The 18,059-nt window shown below is 32.3% G+C and overlaps 1 protein-coding gene across 2 annotated transcripts in view; it reads right to left on the reverse strand.

The window, feature by feature from the left end:
* The window catches only part of LOC100918961 (retinal dehydrogenase 1), a 47,873-nt gene that overhangs the window by 27,038 nt on the left and 2,776 nt on the right, over nucleotides 1–18,059 (reverse strand). Inside the window, exons 2-3 of one of the 2 annotated variants that reach the window (XM_031939493.1) lie at nucleotides 12,158–12,254; nucleotides 1,152–1,256 (exon numbers count right to left, since the gene is read on the reverse strand). In XM_031939493.1, coding sequence (XP_031795353.1) covers nucleotides 1,152–1,256; nucleotides 12,158–12,241 — 189 coding nt within the window. In that variant the 5' untranslated portion in view covers nucleotides 12,242–12,254. Of the gene's footprint in view, nucleotides 1–1,151; nucleotides 1,257–12,157; nucleotides 12,342–18,059 lie in introns of those variants that run through there. The other variant, XM_003761633.4, reaches the window with a different exon arrangement.

An 18,059-nucleotide genomic window follows, 5' to 3' on the forward strand; every position in this document is an offset into this window, starting at 1 on the left:
AACATTTGTGCTTAAAGGCAACCATTTGTTTTTTTTTTCCAAATGAGTTGCTAGATTGGCCCTGAAGGATGAAAACTACTAGAAGAGCTCCAGAATGTTAAATGACTAAATGCCTTGAAGAATTAATCAGAAAGTGACTGCACACTTGATTTTGTATGTAAGTGGACTTTTAGGTCCTGGAGTAAATTATGTTAATGAAGAGAATAGTAACCAAGTATTCAAGTCCCTCAGGAAAACTCATTTTTGGTGATGATAGTACTAACGGAGCTCACCTAGAGTTTGGGAAAGCCTCAGGATCCCACCTGACCCTGGAATGTAAGCATAACACTGCTGATAAATCCCTCATGAAAAACAACTTGGTAGCATCTAAAACAATGAATCAATTGAGCCCTTCTATACTTGGATAAATTCTATCTATAATAAATAAATGTTCTAATATATTTTCAAAAGGACAAATCATAGTACCTTTAACTACAAAATGTCAAAATTAGAAGCATCCTTAGAAATATCTATTATAAGCCCCTCATTTTATTTGAGTATACTTAGAACCTGAAACATTAAGTTACTTGTGTAGGATTATATACCTATTAAGTCACAGAAATGGAAGCCTTTTAATTCCAAATTTAGTGTTCTTTTCATTATATTATATAACCTCTGAGCATAGAGATAAATTTTATTTTGGGGACCATTACAACATCTAAAATTTTCTTATGCTTTATTTTCATAGTGACTTGTAGTCCATTGAAAATGAAGGTAGAGAAAAGTGTGGAAATATTGCTTAATGTGTCACCAAGAAATATTTATTGAAAAATTGTCCATTAGAAACAGTCTAGAAGATTTATAGATATCTTTTGACTTTCCTCTAAGAGGTATCAGTGATGTAGAGACATGGATCTGGAGTACTAATACTTGCCTTTTAAGCCAAACTCTGATACATACTATTTGTGTGGGCAAGTCATTCATTGTGGACCTCAGTTTCTTTATCTGTAAATCAAGAGTGTTCAATTCTGTTTTGTACGGTTCCTTCCAAATCTAAATCTCAACCTATCCAGTGCATTTTAAAAACGGAAATGATTTGAATGTGCAGTGGTTTGTAAACTTGGACTAAAGAAAGCAAACTTTCCTAATAACCCTAATATGAGAAAACTTACCTTATCTCCTTCTTCCACATCACATATTTTTTCTTCAGTAGCAGGGTTAAAGACTGGGAATTTCTTGCCACTCACTGAATCATGCCATTCATTGTTTATAAATATCTATTAGAAAATAAAAAAGGAAATCAAGATAATGTATCTAGTGCATCAATTCTGGAAAATTACCCACAGTAATTATCCAAAACACTTAAAACATCTAATTCACATATCTTAGTGGTGTCATTTTCTTATCCTTCTAAATTAAAGATACTACAATTCTCACTTTCCCCTTTACTTTGTTTTGGGCACATAAAAATGTGTTCCATAAGCATATTCTCTGAAAATGTCATTAAAGAATGCAAGCAAGCCTTACATTGGTGAAATGAAATTCATAAAAATATTTATTTCATTCAGTTTCACAAATTGTGGCAAGAGTATGTTTTGAAGGGCTAAGGACACTTGGATAATTACATATCTTTCTATTATACTTTATGTTCCTTCTCGTAGGATGAGTGATTTGGTTTTAGAATACTGAGATCAGGAATACAAGACAGATATCTCCATATATACATACCCATGAGTACATATATGTATTTGTATGGGGGCCAAGTAGTGCTGATAGGTGAGAGGAACCCCTCATTCACAGACAATTTGAATGATATATTCTTTTTTGTCATATTAGCCAATCTGATAGATATGAGGCAACATCTTATACCTATCAAATTGTTTTAATTTGCATTTCTCTAATCAAAAATAATTTAAAAGACTTCTTCATATGCTTAAAGATAGTTTTAATTTCTTCATCTGAAAACTCTGTTCATATCCTTTGATCATTTATCGAATGTGGAATGGCTTGTAGTGTTGTAAATCTGACTCAATTCTCTACATATTTGAGAAATGAGGCCTTTATCAGAGATGCTTGTTGTAAAGATTGTTTCCCAACTTTCTGCTTTCCTTCTTATCTTAGTTGCATGGGTTTTGTTTGTGCAAAACATTTTTAATTTAATGTAATCAAAATTATTTATTTTACATTTTATAATTCTCTCTCTCGTTTGTTCATGAATTCTTCCCTTCTCCATAGATCTGATAGACTATTTCTTGTTCTTCTAATTTGCTTATGTTGTCACCCTTCATGACTAAATCATGCACCTATTTTGTCCTTATCTTGGTATCAGGTATGAGATGTTATTAGTCTATACCTAGTTTGTTTTATACATACACATACACACACACAAAATTTTAGGATCTGGTACTGATACCATTTGGTACATATGTTTAGTATTGCTATAAATTAATTTTCTATGGTACTTATTAGCAAGATATAGTTTTTTCCCCTTATTTAATTGGGTCTATTTTAGCTTTTGCTTTCTCTGAAAACAGGATTGCTACCCTCTTTTTAAAAAAAAATTTTTTTTTATTAACTTCAGCAGAAGCATAAATTCTACTCCAGTCACTTAATTTTATTTTGGGTCTCTGTTGGCTTTAAGTGTGTTTCTTGTAAACAACATACTCTACTATTCTGGTTTTTGATCTACTCTGCTATCTACTTCCCTTATATGGAGAGAATTCATCCCCATTCACAGTTATGATAACTGTGTATATCTTCAGTCCTATATTTTTCTATTTGTTCTCTCTCTCCTTTCACTCTTTCCCTCTTTGACAACCTTTTAACCTTTTGCTTCTGTCTACCTCCTCCAGATCTGTCTTCTTTTCTCTTAGTACCTTTCCTGATATACTTAATCTCCTTCCCTCCTACTTTATTATCAGGTAAAATAGATTTCTATATTCCTCTGACTGTGTATATTATTCTCTCTTTGAGCCAGTACTGATGAGAATAAGTTTCAATTAATGCTTATCAATCACTCTCTTAATTTTCCTTCTACTTCAATAAATTTTTTGGGCCTCTTCATGTGAAATAATTTACCCCATTCTACCACTCTCTTTCTTTTGCACACAGTGTAATCTTATTTCTCATCCCTTAATTATTTTTAATGTTATTCCTTCAAATTCACTTTATACCCATAGGCTCTGTATTTAAATATTTCTTTTAGCTATACTATTAGTGATACAACTGTAAAAAATTACAAGTATCCTCTTCCCAACTAGGGATGTAAATAATTCAGCATTCTTTTCCATTTGGGCAACTAAGGAGTTGTTTTCCTCAGTGGGAATTTTGCATATCCTTTTTCATTTGGACAATTCTACTTTTTAAACAGTTCTTTTTTTATTCTAAGCTACTGACTCTGTTTTTCTTAATTCTCTTGGATCACTTATTTCCTTTCCAAGTTTTTACTCCTTCACACTACTGAGGATCAGGCTCTCCCAATGGTTTGCTGAGATGGGGCTTACAGCTGACTTTCTGGGATGCTTCCTGTTCTGCACTGTGCTCCCCTTCTACCTGAATGAGACACACTTTTCCTGCTGATCTCCTAAGGTTTTTGGGTTCAAAGATTGTTTCATTCCACCTTTTTTCTGGTTTTACTATTCCCGGATTTGTCTTAGGGTGCTATTTTTGGCTGTTTGCAGGTAATATGGGACAATTACAGTGATTCACTGTTTACTCTGACATCTTGGTTCCCAAAGTCTGGATGTATGATTTTAATGGAGTGGGGGTCCATTTCTCTGCTTATATCTTAATAGAAGTGTTTCTGTATCAATCCTTCATGTTATCTATTCACTTTTTTGTTTCTGTTTTGTATATTTCTTTGATAGTTTCTTTATTTTATTTTTTCAATAATATTTTATTTTTCCAAATATATTTAAATATAATTTTCTTTGAAAATAAAGTTTTAATAAAATAAAAAAGTTTACTAAAAAAGGAAAAGACTGTTCTAAATTTTTCATCCTCTCATTTCCCCTCTCCCTAAGACAGCAAGCAATCTGATATAGTTTAAATGTGTTTTGTACATTTCTAATGACTGTTTTGAATAGCATTCCTTTTGTCTCTCTCTCCTGATGTCCTGTGGATTTTTGCCTTAGATTCTGCATCTGAAACTTGGCTCCCTTGTTTAATTCAATGGATTGTTCTAGAAAAGATACTTCTGGATTATTGATGTAAATTTTACCAGGAATCTCTTCTATAAGTAAACTTAAAGGCAGAGAAATGGACTTTAATAGGAAGAACCTTCCTATTGATCTTATGGCTGTTTTCTGATGCTACAGGACACAAGCAAATTCTTGGAACAGACCATAAGAGATTGGCAAGTTTTCCATCTATATATCAGTAAAAGATCTATTACCTCAGGGGAATTCACGTTTTACAGGTTCTCCTTTCTATTCAGCTGCAAGCTACACTGTTAAAAGCACTAACGAGGTAATGCAGCTAATATGGTTTATAATGCTGATAAGGTTCTATAAATACCAGCTATTATTATTATTGTTGTTATTAGGATTTAACAGACAATGGAGAAGGAAAATATTTAATAACCTCATTGAATTGAAAGTGAGATTTACTGGAATAAAAATATAAGTGAATACGGAAGCCATACACATTCATCCTATGCCTTAATAAATAAAACAATGATAATAAAACAAAAAAAAAACCCTAAGAAAAACCTTGGTAAATATATCTCAAATGCTTTCAAATCTTAATTTCTTCCAAGTTTTATTCTGTGAAGTTTATAGGGCATTTAGTATGATTCCACCAACAGCCATAACATCAAAATGAAAATAAAGTGATGAGAATAGCACCAAACTCAAGTATAAACAATTTTCACTTACAGAAAATATTTGAAGTCAAAGAAAAAGTCAAAACTAGGAGATTTCAAGTTTGGGCAAGTACGTGAATTTTATTTTTTCTTTTAGGCATGTACTTTAACTGTAACATATAATGATTTAAATAGTTTTATAAATTATATAACCAAGATGGCTCACACATTTAAGTTTAATTCTTTTAAAAGGTGTCCCACACTGTTCCTTTTTGTTCTTTATGTAATTAAAGTAGCAACTTAATACACTGCCTTTTTGGACTCCATCAGGGGCTAGAAATAGCAATAAAATTAAATAGTTACCCTGGATAAAAGCCTACTTAAATTACACAATAGATGTGTTCCTGGGAAATGTCATATAGACTGAATTTGCAAATATTAAGGATTCTCATTAATTTGCAGTTTATGATTTCCAATATACTTTGTCAACTTCTAATTAGCCTTAACATTGAAAATGGTTTCTAATACTTCATTTGCAATTTTCTAATTCCCCCCCCCCCTCTCTCTCTCCAGCAGGAATAGTCTAGATATAGTCATTTAATAAATTCATTAAGGGCTCTGCTATTTAAAGAATTGGAATTGATTGTGTGACATGGGAGACATGACCACCCAGCATGGAGTGTCCTCAAATTTAAGACATGAGAATCACAAATTAGAGAATCTACCCCAAATATTCATATGGTTTATTTGTGCCTGGTCTGGGTAGAGCTTTCAGAGCTTGTATTGCTGGACACACTGTAACTTGACTCTAACGTGGAGTCTTTGGAACTCTGAGAATAAAAGACAATAGCTATTTAAATGATTATTGTAAATTTTTCAAAGCTAATAGTTATGAGTATTTGTTTCCTACATTATTGATTTGTTTGTGTTATAAGTTTGCATTTTTGATCAGTTTTTTTGAAAAGAGAACCACACTTGTGATCAAAGAGAGCTGCCAAGAGAACAAGTCATTTCATTCTGTTAATTGTTAACAGAAAGTCAAGAAATTTCCAATTTAGAAATTCAATGCATCAAGTCAGATGCAAAGTGAAGTGAGCCGAATCACAGAAATGATTTATACAATCACAACAATGTGATATAGATAATACAATGACAATCCATAATTTAGAAGGACTCATGATGAAGTATGTTATACAGATCCTGAGAGAGGGCTTAAAGAATCAGAGTGAAGATTGACATCTTTTTTTTCCTTAGACAAAGCTAATCTGGAAGTTTATTTTGCATATATGTAAGGTGTTTGATTTTCTTGCCTTCTCAGTGGATGAGTGGTAGGGTAGAGGGAAGGAGAGAATTTGAATCTGAAAATAAAATAAAACTGAATTCTAAAAAAAGAATGGAATGCATCAATGTAATGTTTGATATAGGGTTAGTAGTAGTTAATAATACAGAGTTTTGCTACACACTAAGAAATATGTTTTGACTATAGACAACCCCAATTGTTCATATTAATACAGATAAAATTAGACAGTAGCTAAACTATTCTATATCTTGGGCCATAATTTCTAACCTTTCCTTGAGTAGTGACATTTTCTGTAGAGAAAAATGATTCTGATTTGGTTGGGATATCCATGGTTACTTTTCTTTCTCACTCTGGGATTCTATACCCCTATTTCTCTAGTGCCTTCCTTATCTCAATGGTTTCTTACTGAAAGTGACATAATACATCCTATCACATAATAAATAATAAGATATCTATGGTAGAAGACAATTTGATATATTACCCTTGTAGGGATTGTTGTAATTTGAAAGATGCCAGATAATTCAGAGAAGTGACTCTGGAATTATAGAATTACAAACAGAATAGTTGGTAGATATCTCAAGAGTTTTGGGTCATTCCCAATGTATCATCATATAAGGGACTCTTTATTCTGCTTACAGACAAACTTCTCATAGAGACAGTAAAATCAATTTTTATAACAAAGTTAGATATATGTCCAGGAGTGGGCTATGTTCATTGATCAGAGAAGAAATCTGTGTATTAAAAAAAAAGTCCTCTTCTGCCTTAATTCATTAGGATTAAAACAGAACCTGAAAGTTATGAAATGTGACACAATTATTCTTTATTGGAAGGTAAAAAATGTCAGTGGCAGAGGAGGAAGAACATGAAAATTTGCAAAGCTTTTCTTTCTTTCATCACTGCCTTTCCCATTTCAAACTCCACCTTTCTGATAAAGACAGTAAAAACAGCTTCTTTACTCTGTCCTTTCTAGTTTGGTGATTAAGTTATATATTAGTTTTTAAAATTTTTATTTTGGGTTTTAATTAAATATAGTTATTCTTTAACATTCAAGATTTAATCTTTTGTGCTTATTGGAGTTTATTTTTCAAGGTTCAATTTTATTAATGCCTATTCAATTCACTAATCCCCTTTTCTATTTTGCTCATGTATGTTTTTTGGGATGTAATTATTTAAGAAAGAATTCTCTATCTGATAAGAACTACTGGGAAAATAAAACTAGTCTGACAGAAATTAGGGTTAGACCAATATCTTAAACTGTACTTAATGATAAATTCAAATGAATAAGTAGCATGAACATTAAAGATTTGGAGTGGCAAACTGTGGACCAAATCCAGCTTGCCACCTGTTGTATATCCAGAGATGTAAAAATAATTTTGTATTTTCAAATACAATAAAATTTCATTTTAAAATATAAAAACAATTCTTAGCTCACAGGTCATACAAAAGAATCAGATTTGGCTCTTGGGTGACAATAGTTTGCTAATCCTTATTAAGGACCATATAATAAAAATTAGAAGTGAAGCTAAGGACATACCTTTCATATCTAGGGAGAGAAAATGAAATTTAACCAAACAGACAATTATAGGAAATAAAGTTTGGTTATATGGAATAATTTTTAAAATGCTACTATACAAATAAGAGTATATACTTAAGGATGATTGTGGAAAAACATCACTTTGTTATAGATCTCATGTTATTTTTTCAAAGAAATTTTATTTCTTCTATTTGGCTTCCAATTTATCCATTTCTCTTAATTTGAGATTTCCTTTCTGTGATTATTTTTGTTTTGTTTATTGACTCTTATTTTGTTGATTGTATATTCATTTTGAAAAAAAAATCTTCCTTTCTATTTTGTTTGATGCATATGGCATTGAGTTACAGATTTACTTTTGTTTGTTTTAGTCAGATCTCAAAAATTGTTATGTTGACTCATAATTATCATTGCTTTTCATATCTTTCACCTTCTTTTAGATATTATTTGTTCTCATTACATTGAATTCCCAATCCCTATATTTTTGCCCACCTGCATTTTGGATTTCCTTCACAGGCCAATTGTACAATATTTCAGAGTCAGATTCTTTTTGTACAGCAAAAGAACGGTTTGGTCATGTATACTTATTGTGTATCTAATTTATATTTTAATATATTTAACATCTACTGGTCATCCTGCCATCTGGGGGACGAGGTGGGGGGAAGGAGTGGAAAAATTGGAACAAGAGGTTTGGCAATTGTCAATGCTGTAAAGTTACCCAAACATATAACCTGTAAATAAAAGGCTATTAAAAAAAAGATTATTTGTTCTTTGACCCAGTAATTCTTTAGGATTTCATTATTACACCTTTACATAGGTCTTCATCTTTTGTTTGTGCTACCTCAATTACGTTACCTTAATTGAGTACTATTTATGATGTGTTTTGTGAAAGACATGTTTAACATTTTTTGCTTTTTTACATTTATTTGTGAATTCTATATGTCCCAAAACATTTTTAATCTTGTAAAAATATCATGTGGTCCTGATTAATATAGAAATATATTATTTAGTGGTTATATATATATATATATATATAATATATATATATATATAAAATATATATATAATTTAGTGGTTCCTGTTGTGAGACATCATTAGTCATTTAGTTCTAATAATCTTATAATTTATTTAATTCTACATTTTTCCCTTTCATTTATCTTTTACATTTGTCCAACTCAGAGAAGGGGATATTAAAGGCTTGAGTTATTATAATGTTAAAATCTAAATGATTTTTCATTTTAATAAATACTTTCCCTTATCAATAATCCCATGCCATTTGGAGAATATAACTCAAAAAGTGTTATTTGATGTCATCTTTGGTTCCCTTGGGCATAAAATTATATTACATTATTATCTTTAAACTATGAATTTGTATTTTTGCTTGGTTTGATAGCATAATTACAACTCCTGCTTTTTTTGGGATTCAGCATAATAAATTATTATTTTTGACTCATTTTTATTTTATATATGTTTTAACTTTTTAGATGTACTTCTTGTAAATATCTGCTTGTGGGATTTTGTTTACTTATACTACCTGTCACTCTCATTTTATTGGACTCATTAAAAAAAAAACTTTTAAAATTACAAGGTAGGTTAATATTTTATTCTATTTGTCTCTAAGGAATTGCTTTTAAAAAGTTTTTCTTTAGGTTCCTATTCTTTTACTTCAGCCAGTACTTTGTGCCAATGATTGATTTTTCTTAATGTTATCTGTTGAAACAAAATTTTGACACTACCTCACTACTTTCTCCCTGTTTTTCACCTTTTCCTTTTAGTGTTTTGTTTATTCATCTTAATTTCTCCAAATTATCTAATTCCTCTTCTGTCCTTCTTTCCCCCCTGTTATTTAGGTGAGCAGTTCAAAAATCCTCCTTTTATTATTTCCAATTTGTTTGTTTGTTTCTTTTTTTTTTTTTTAAGGAGTTCTTTTCATAATTGCCTCTTTTTGTATATTTTTAATTTTTATTCTTTGATTCACAGTTTAGAGACTTTTTTCTTTTTTTTATTTTCTTTGTGATTCTCAATGAATTAAAGTTTATACAAATGTGCCAAGTTTGAGCTCCATCTTTGAACTCCTAGATCCTTAAACTGTGGGTCATAACCCCATATAGTGTCTCATTATTGAATGTGTGGAGCACAAAATTATGATTTACTATCAGTAAATGTTTGCTTTGTATACCTATTTTATATATCTCAATATCTAGAGTCATATAAAAATTACTTAGGTGAAAAGATATTGCGAAAAAGTTTAAGAAACCCTCTAACTAATTGTGTATTCAGAAGTCTTGGGCTATTGTGTTCTTACAATATATCATACTAGTTTGTCAATTTTATCTTCATTCATGAATCAAGTTGAATCTGCTTGCTGTGTTTGAAGCCACTGCCTTTTAATTATGTAGCTAGCTTTATTTTCTTAATGTTTTTTGCCTTTTGCTTTCTGCTAGACACATTTCTTCATTTTTCTATTATTTAAAAAAATTTCTCTTTCACTTCCTTGAAAAAAAAATTAGTTTGAATTCAATTTTCTCCAAATATTGTTATTTTTACTTTTAGAGTCTCAAATTCTGACATCCTCCCCCCCCCCCCACACACACACACTTTCTTTTCCTATGGATTTTATTTTCCTTTTGAACCATTCTGGAACTGCTTTTTGTTATTCACCCCATCTTAATAATCTAAAAGGTTCTGTGTTTTATCAGGCATTAGTTCACTTTCCTTTGCCTTGTAATACTGGTTAAGAGAGTTTTTGTACTTTGAGAGTTTAGTATTCATTATGGAATAACTATATGGTCTATCATTTTGTTAATAATATGATCTATTAGTCTCTTTACAATTATTGTTTTGCAAGATGAAAATATCTAAATGATAAATGTTGGAGGGGAAGTGGGAAAACTGGAACACCAATGCATTGTAGGTAGAGTTGTGAACTAACCAACCATTCAAGAGACCAATTTGGAACTATGCCCAAAAGGCCACCACACTGCATATTTTTTTTTTAATCCAGCAGTGTCTCTACTGGATCTATATCCCAAAGAGATCATAAAAGAGGAAAAAGGACCCATATATGCAAAATATTTATAGCAGTTCTTTTTGTAGTGGCAAGGAACTGGAAATCGAATTGATGCCCATCAGTTGGAGAATGGCTAAATAAGTTATGGTATATGAATGTTATTGTTGTTCTATAAGAAACAATCAGCAGGATGATTTCAAAAAAGCCTGGAAAGACTTTCCTCAATTTCCTGATTTGTAAAATAGCTAGAGAAGGAAATGGCAAACCAGTCTATAAAACCCCAAATGTGTTCATAAAGAATCAGTAAGACTGAAATGACTGAACAACAAATATTATATGGAATATTATACTTTTAAAAATAATCACTTTAAGTTGTCCACTTCTGGAAGGAGGTGGAGAAAAGTTTAATGTACAATAAGCTTAGAGCTGGGGAGGGAGCAACTGATAGGAATAAAGATGCTTTGATTTTACTGAAATCAAGACTCCATAAACTTCATATATATTAATCTGACTTTTAGTAATATTCAAAGAAAATTTATACCTCCAAAAAAAGCATTTTTGAAAGAATGATCTACAGAATTTGACACTTTCAAAAAAAAATAAAACAAAACATTCAACTAACCAATACTGTCACACACTATTTATGAAAACAGAAACCTACTCAATTTTAAAATGCCTAAATTCTCCAAGGCTGTAAATAATTGAACCCTCCTCTCTCCTTTGCAACTTTTCTGTTATTAAAAATGGTTTGTTTACAAAGCAAAATAAGCATCTAAATATAATATTCTCACTTTTGGCTTTTCAGTTCAGCTAAAGTAAACATTTTAAAATTACTTAACCAATAAGCCACAACAAGTTTAGAGAGTAAGATGGGAAATTAAAAAAAAAAAATTCTCCTTCACAGATCCCACAAGTTGATTTGCAAACTTTTATATGTTACAGTGTGGAATGAGTACATATCCCAGGAAAATTTAAGACTTAATAAACCTGGAACCATATCTTATTTTCTCTTGAGCAATAACTTCTTAAATGGAAATGCCAGAGGCCTACTTTGGCTCTATGTTACTAATAACATTGACTAGTTAGCTGCTGGGCATCTGTTCTAATAGCAACAAGTTTGTCTAGTTTGATAAATAGATCCATAATGCATCCGGCTCCAGGCTAGATTTCCTCCAGCTTTTCCCCTTAAATTTGCTCACTGAAACACTTATCCTTGAATATTCCCTGCTCCCCCACATTCATCCATCCAAAAAGTGGTTAAGTATCCCTCTGAAGTGACTTGCACAAGCTTCTTGCTAAGAGAACAGTTTGAGATGAAAATTCAAGCAGCCATGTTAGTTTATTTTTCCCTTTTAATATCTTGTGTTTAGTAAGATTCTCTCCCTAATTCCCCAGTTTACAAAGGAACTATTTATTTATTTATGACCCTTTAAATAAGGTTACATTAAATTAAACTCTCTACTCTATAAATAAGTGTATATTTCAGCCACCTAAGGTAACACTAAGGTAACAGACATGCAGTTGGAATCTACTAACCTTAGTATATTGAATTTTGCAGTTGGCGAGTGGGGCAGGTATCCCCTCTGCTGGATTCGCCGAGGTCTGCTTCTTAGACGACATTTCTGAACTGATCCTAAGAGACAGGGAAGTTAAGCTGACAGGTTCCGCAATCTTGAACTGACCGAGCCCTTCTTTTATTTGTGCCTTTTTTCTCTGAACTGATGGAGGATCATTTGCATACTGGAATGTGATTGGATGAATCAACTCAGAGTCAAAAGAATATGACACTACTTTTATAACCATAGGGCGAGAAGGTCTTGACTTTAATCTTAAACAACCATTTGACCTGAAGCAGGTCTGGGAGACAATTTATTATTTGCAGATCAATTAACAAGTTTGCAGATTTGCAACCCGTGACAAAAGTAAGCAGCCGCTTTGACTTTTGAGGCCGAGATCATTCTCCCCTTCCTCCATCCTTCTCTTTATTTTTATGCTACTGTGGAACTCATTTCTCTGACATGTTAGCAAATAGGAATAAGGCAGAAATCTTTGCCTGCTTTCATTTCTGAGAGACAGAAAGCGGAAGAAATAAGTGGATTTTTTTTTTTTTTCAATTAGCTGAGTAGCACAGTTTATATGTTATTTTATCTGCCTTTGAGAATCACTCTGGAGATAAATGCTATTGTTATCCCTATTTTAAAGATGAGGAAACTGAGGTTTGGTGATTTGACTAAAACAGGATTCAAATGCAGGGCTTCCTGATTTTCAGTGGAGCTCTCTGACCACTATGAGGCACTCATTGCAGCTCAGCTAATTCTTTTATGTAAGGTTCAAAAATTGGCCTGTTTATCATTTATCATTATTTATTTATTCATTGTGACTAAGCATTTTTTTTATTTTTTAAAATTTGGACTCAATCTTACAAAAATGAATGTTGAAAACTATCTTTACAAGTAATTGGAAAAAAAAGAGATAGTTTTCAACATTCATTTTTGTAAGATTTGAGTCCAAATTTTTTTTCTCCCTTCTTTCTATCAAAGGAACTTTAACCTCCCCAAGACATCAAGCTACCCGAGATAGGTTATACATGTATAATCATTTAAAACATTTCCCATATTAGTCGTGTTGTGAAAGAAACATCAGAACAAAAGGGGAAAACCACAAGAAAAAAAAAAAAAAAAGCAAAAATAGTTTTCTTTGATCCACATTCAGTCTCCATAGTTCTTTCCTGAATGCAGATGGCATTTTGCAACCTAAATCATTGAAATTGTCTTGGAACACTGTATTGCTGAGAAGAGCTAAGTCTTTTATAATTGATCATCACACATGACTAAGTATTTTGGAGAAGCAAATTTGCTGTGATCTCGAATGATAGGAGTATACAATTTAAACTTTAATTGCCTAAAATTACACTAAGACTTTTGGAATACCTTGCATATGCTCCTGGTAGCACATTACTACCAGAAGGAGGCAGGACTTGAAATCATGAAGCATAGTTTTGAATCTTTACTCTCCAGCTTTAATAACTTGGGTACCACTTGGACTAGTCATTTTCTCCTCCTGGGTTTTAATTCCCTTATATGGATTATGGATATGGTAATACTTGTATTACTTTGCAAGACTACTAGGAAGAAAACTTTTTAAAGATTATATGAGTTCCTTTTTTCTCATTCTTAAAACTCAATATCATCTCCCATTCTCTCCTTTCCTTCAGACCGACAAAGAGACTCTTATTGCCAAGGCCAATGTGGCCTTTTCTCCACCTTTCTTATTAATCTCCTAAACTTTATTTCCTCTGGTCCCTGGCCCTAAAGTCATTCAGCCCTATACTGACTTCCCCTGGTGAGACTCCCAAACCGTCCTCTCATGCTAACTTTCTTGGGCCATTACATCAAGGAAGGAGATAATCAGTCTTAGTGGAGGGGCCTTTTATTGCAAATAAGTGCTGGTCTGGCATTAGAGAAACTGAAATTGGTCCAAAAATATTTCTCTGAATTCAGCTTTCTGTTTCTAGAAAGAGATTATCAAATTGTGAGGAAAAGATAGAGCCCTGGAGAGAATATTTTAGGCTGGGGTAATAAGTGAGGCTTTTAATGGTCCAAGAAGTCTTATAGGTTTTGTTTTTGTTTCTTTCTCAAACCCATCAATCAGCCCAGGAACCCAAACCCTAGGGATGGAAGCAGATAGGAGGTCAAATGCAAATGTAGGAGTATATTGTATTCCCCTGACAACCTGAAATACATGAAGTAAAGCATTGGATTTAAAGTCAAAGGTTTTGAATTCCTTTTTTTGAAATCTGCTGCTGAATTCCTCAGCTCTGGTACTTTCTTACTGAATAATCTTGAACAAGTTAGATTTTTTTTTTTTTTGGTATTCATTTCATCTTTTGTAAAATAGAGTGATTGCACTAGAATGATTGCCAAGTTTTCTTTCTATCTTTGAATCCTGTGATCTCCATAGATCATACTGAACTAAATAAAATCAGGTCTCTATTCTGCCACACACATTCTCACTTTCGAAATACACAAAAACACAAATCGAATGTTGCTTGAACATTTGTCCAAAAACCATCTGGGAAAATTGCCAGTAAATTTATTTGTGATAGAGCTCCTCCTCAGAAAAGCTAGCATTTGGTATTTCTCTTATATAATTATACTGATGTATTACATAAATTTTTTTTTTAAATCAAGAGAAAATAATAGTGGAAGAATGTGAAACTCAAACATCAACCACCCCTTTTTCTTCTGTTTGTGTTTCATATTTACTTATGTATTACTTTGCTATTATTTTGTTGTTCAGTTGTATCCTACCCCATTTGGTATTTTCTTGGCAAAGATACTGGAGTAGTTTGCCCTTTCCTTCTCCTCATTTTGCAGACTTGGAAAGTAAGGCAAACAGGGGTAAGTGATTTTCCCAGTGTTACACAACTAGCAAGTGTCTGAGGCTGGATTTTTGTAGCAGGAAGATGAATCTTCCTGACTCCAGGTCCAGACTATCCACTGTACCACCTAGCTGTGCCATGGAAAATTATTGTTCTGAATAAATAACAGCTTATTTATTCAGAATGGTGGTACAAGTTCAAGTTTGGTCTCAGGTAGTCATCATTTGTATGAACTTGAGCAACTCACATCTGACCTCTATCTGCCTCAGTTTCTTCAACTGTCTAAAGGGAGTAACAATAGTAGCTATCCCAGGGTTGTTGTGAGGGTAAAATGAAATGTGTTTTGCAAACCATAAAGCGTTATACAAATGCTATAGCTATAGCTATTTTTATGTCCAGAAGAAATTTTAGCTACTTAAGACAATAGGCATCTTTAAGTAACAGGAAATTCATTATTACACATGCAAAATTAAGTATAAAAGAATAGCGAATAAATGGGGAAATAATTATCTGTAGAATATAAAACAATCCTATGAAACATATAAAATCATCTTTCATTTATGTTCCAAGAAAGAAAATTAAAGCTCATAGAATTATAAAATAGTACTGATTTTTTATAGGAATAACCTTATAGAAATTATTGTTAGCTCTAGTTTTAATACCATAACTCAAGTTACAAGTGAAATAGCAAAATCAGTACATCTTTCTTAATTATCTTTTGGGTCTTAATCTGTAATTTCATTAGTGTGAGGATCTCCTAGTATGAAAAATACTTCATCAATACAGATCAAAAACTTATCACCTTGATAATACAGTGGCTCCAATATAGTCCAGGAATCAGGAGGAGAGTTCAGATCCAGCCTCAGATATTCATTAGCTATGTGCCCCTAGACAAGTCACAACTCCATTTACCTACAAAAACCCCCAAACTTACCTGTAGCTTAGTTTTATAGAGTTGCCATGGATACTGAAAGATTAAGTGGCATGATAATATGTGACATGATTAATATTTTATACCTAGGGCTGCATCCCAAGTCTTTATGATTCCAAAGGTACCCCTCTATACACTATACCCCCCTCTGTCTAAAGTAAAAGGGGCTTCCTCCCCATTACTGAAAGTCTTTAATCGAGGAGGTACAATGGATAAAGTACTGACCTGGAGTCGGGAAGATCCAACTTCAAAGTGACTCTAGATACTTGGGAGCTAAGTGACTCTGGGTTAGTCACTAAAGTTGTCTGCCTCATTTACCCCATCTATAAAATGATACTAATAACATATACTTCCCAGGTTTGTTGTGAGGATCAACTGTAATAATATTTGTAGAGTTCCTGGCACAGATTAAATTCCTTCTTTTTAAATTTCTTCTTTTCCACTTCAGTCACTTTACTTCTTGAAAATGTTTGATATGGAAATACTTCTTGAGAGGGAACCATTTCTCTTAGATTTGATAACGGTTTTTGATTTTATAAGAGCCACAGGAAACAAGAACAAAAACTGAAGTTACCTTCAGGCCTATGGTCATTCCCCCTTTGGCAATTTTCTTAAGCTTAGAGATATCCTTATCTTCAGTTGCTACTTTAGATAACCTCTCCCCTGGTGCCCTTCATTTCTCATTGGTAAGTCCTTCATTGGAATCATTATTTTAGAAAAGACACCAAGTCTCACCTGAATTCTTTATTGACTTTCTCTCTCTCTGTGCTTGCACATCATTTTCCTTCCCTCTTCATTTTCTGTACAGACCTTTCTTCATTCCTTTCCAATTCCTCAAGTGGAAGTTTCTTTTACACAATTGAACTAGTGCTGTCTTATATGTTTCTTTTACTTTTAACAATAAAAATGGGAAAAATACTCTCATTTAATATGCTGGAAAATTAGAATTTATGCAGGTTTTGAATTTTCTTTTTCTCATCAAGTTCAGATCATGTTCGGATTATTACAAAATATTTCTAAAGCATTAGTTTTCTGAACATGAGATCATTCCATACCTTAGAATATTCAGAAATATGATTAGGTAGCAAAATTAATTGGTTGGGAATTTTAAAAAGTTTCAATTGATTAAAATTGAGTAGATAATTCATTATCTTCCCTAGGAATTTTAATAATTGCTTAGCTGTTCGATTAACAAGTTTAAGTCTCATAAATTTTAAATCCTATAATATAAAATAAAGGGATTATTTAAAAAGAATGAAAGTTCTTCAAGTCACGCAGACGTAATTGACCCAAGCAATTGTGGCTCCTCTTGTCTAATTTGTTCTACCGATAGGCTGTAGTGCTAGATCTGGAGTCTGTTTTAGGTAGCTCTGAGGATCTTGAGCCTTAAGGGATTATCACCAAAGATGTAGATTGGCTTCAGGGACTATATAACTCTGAGGAGTAGTTACTCTATATTTATTTCAGCCCAGGATATATGGTAATACTAGAAATCCTGGGATGTGTGAACCATTTCTCTACTGCCATTCTCCTATAAGGTTTACAGTTGAGAGAAGGTACTTTTGACCCCAAGATAAACTCTCCTAATAGCTAATAAAACATGCTGCCTTTTCACTGGCCCTAATTTCTCACAGAAGTAGTTTAAATTATCTACTCTAATTGTTGGGTTTGAAGGTAGTGAGAGGGAAAAATATTTGGAATATTTATTATGGGGAGTGAGATAAAAGCAATAATATAGGTATAATAAGAAAACTGTTGAGAAACAGCAAGGACCCAGGAAGATACCCATCATAAATTAATGGTGGATGAAATACATTCAGTTCTGTGATTTTTTTCATTGTTCATTTGAAATTAAAGTAAAAAGATTTGTTAGTTTGTTATTTTTTTTTTTACAATCAATATAATACTTATAATTCTATAAAATAGCATGTTCATCATAGTACTTTTTTGAGCACATCCATTCCATATAAAACTTTACTTAAAAGTGAAATGCCATTTCTATCTAAGAATAGACACATTACACAGGTGAGAAGAATGACTATCAAATACCTTGGACCCAGGTATTTTTTGTCTTTTTCCTCAATTTCAGATGTCTCCCAACTTCAGACTCATTTTAGGTTAGAAAA

This window comes from Sarcophilus harrisii, chromosome 1 (assembly GCF_902635505.1).
Source record: "Sarcophilus harrisii chromosome 1, mSarHar1.11, whole genome shotgun sequence".
In the NCBI taxonomy this organism is placed as follows: domain Eukaryota; kingdom Metazoa; phylum Chordata; class Mammalia; order Dasyuromorphia; family Dasyuridae; genus Sarcophilus; species Sarcophilus harrisii.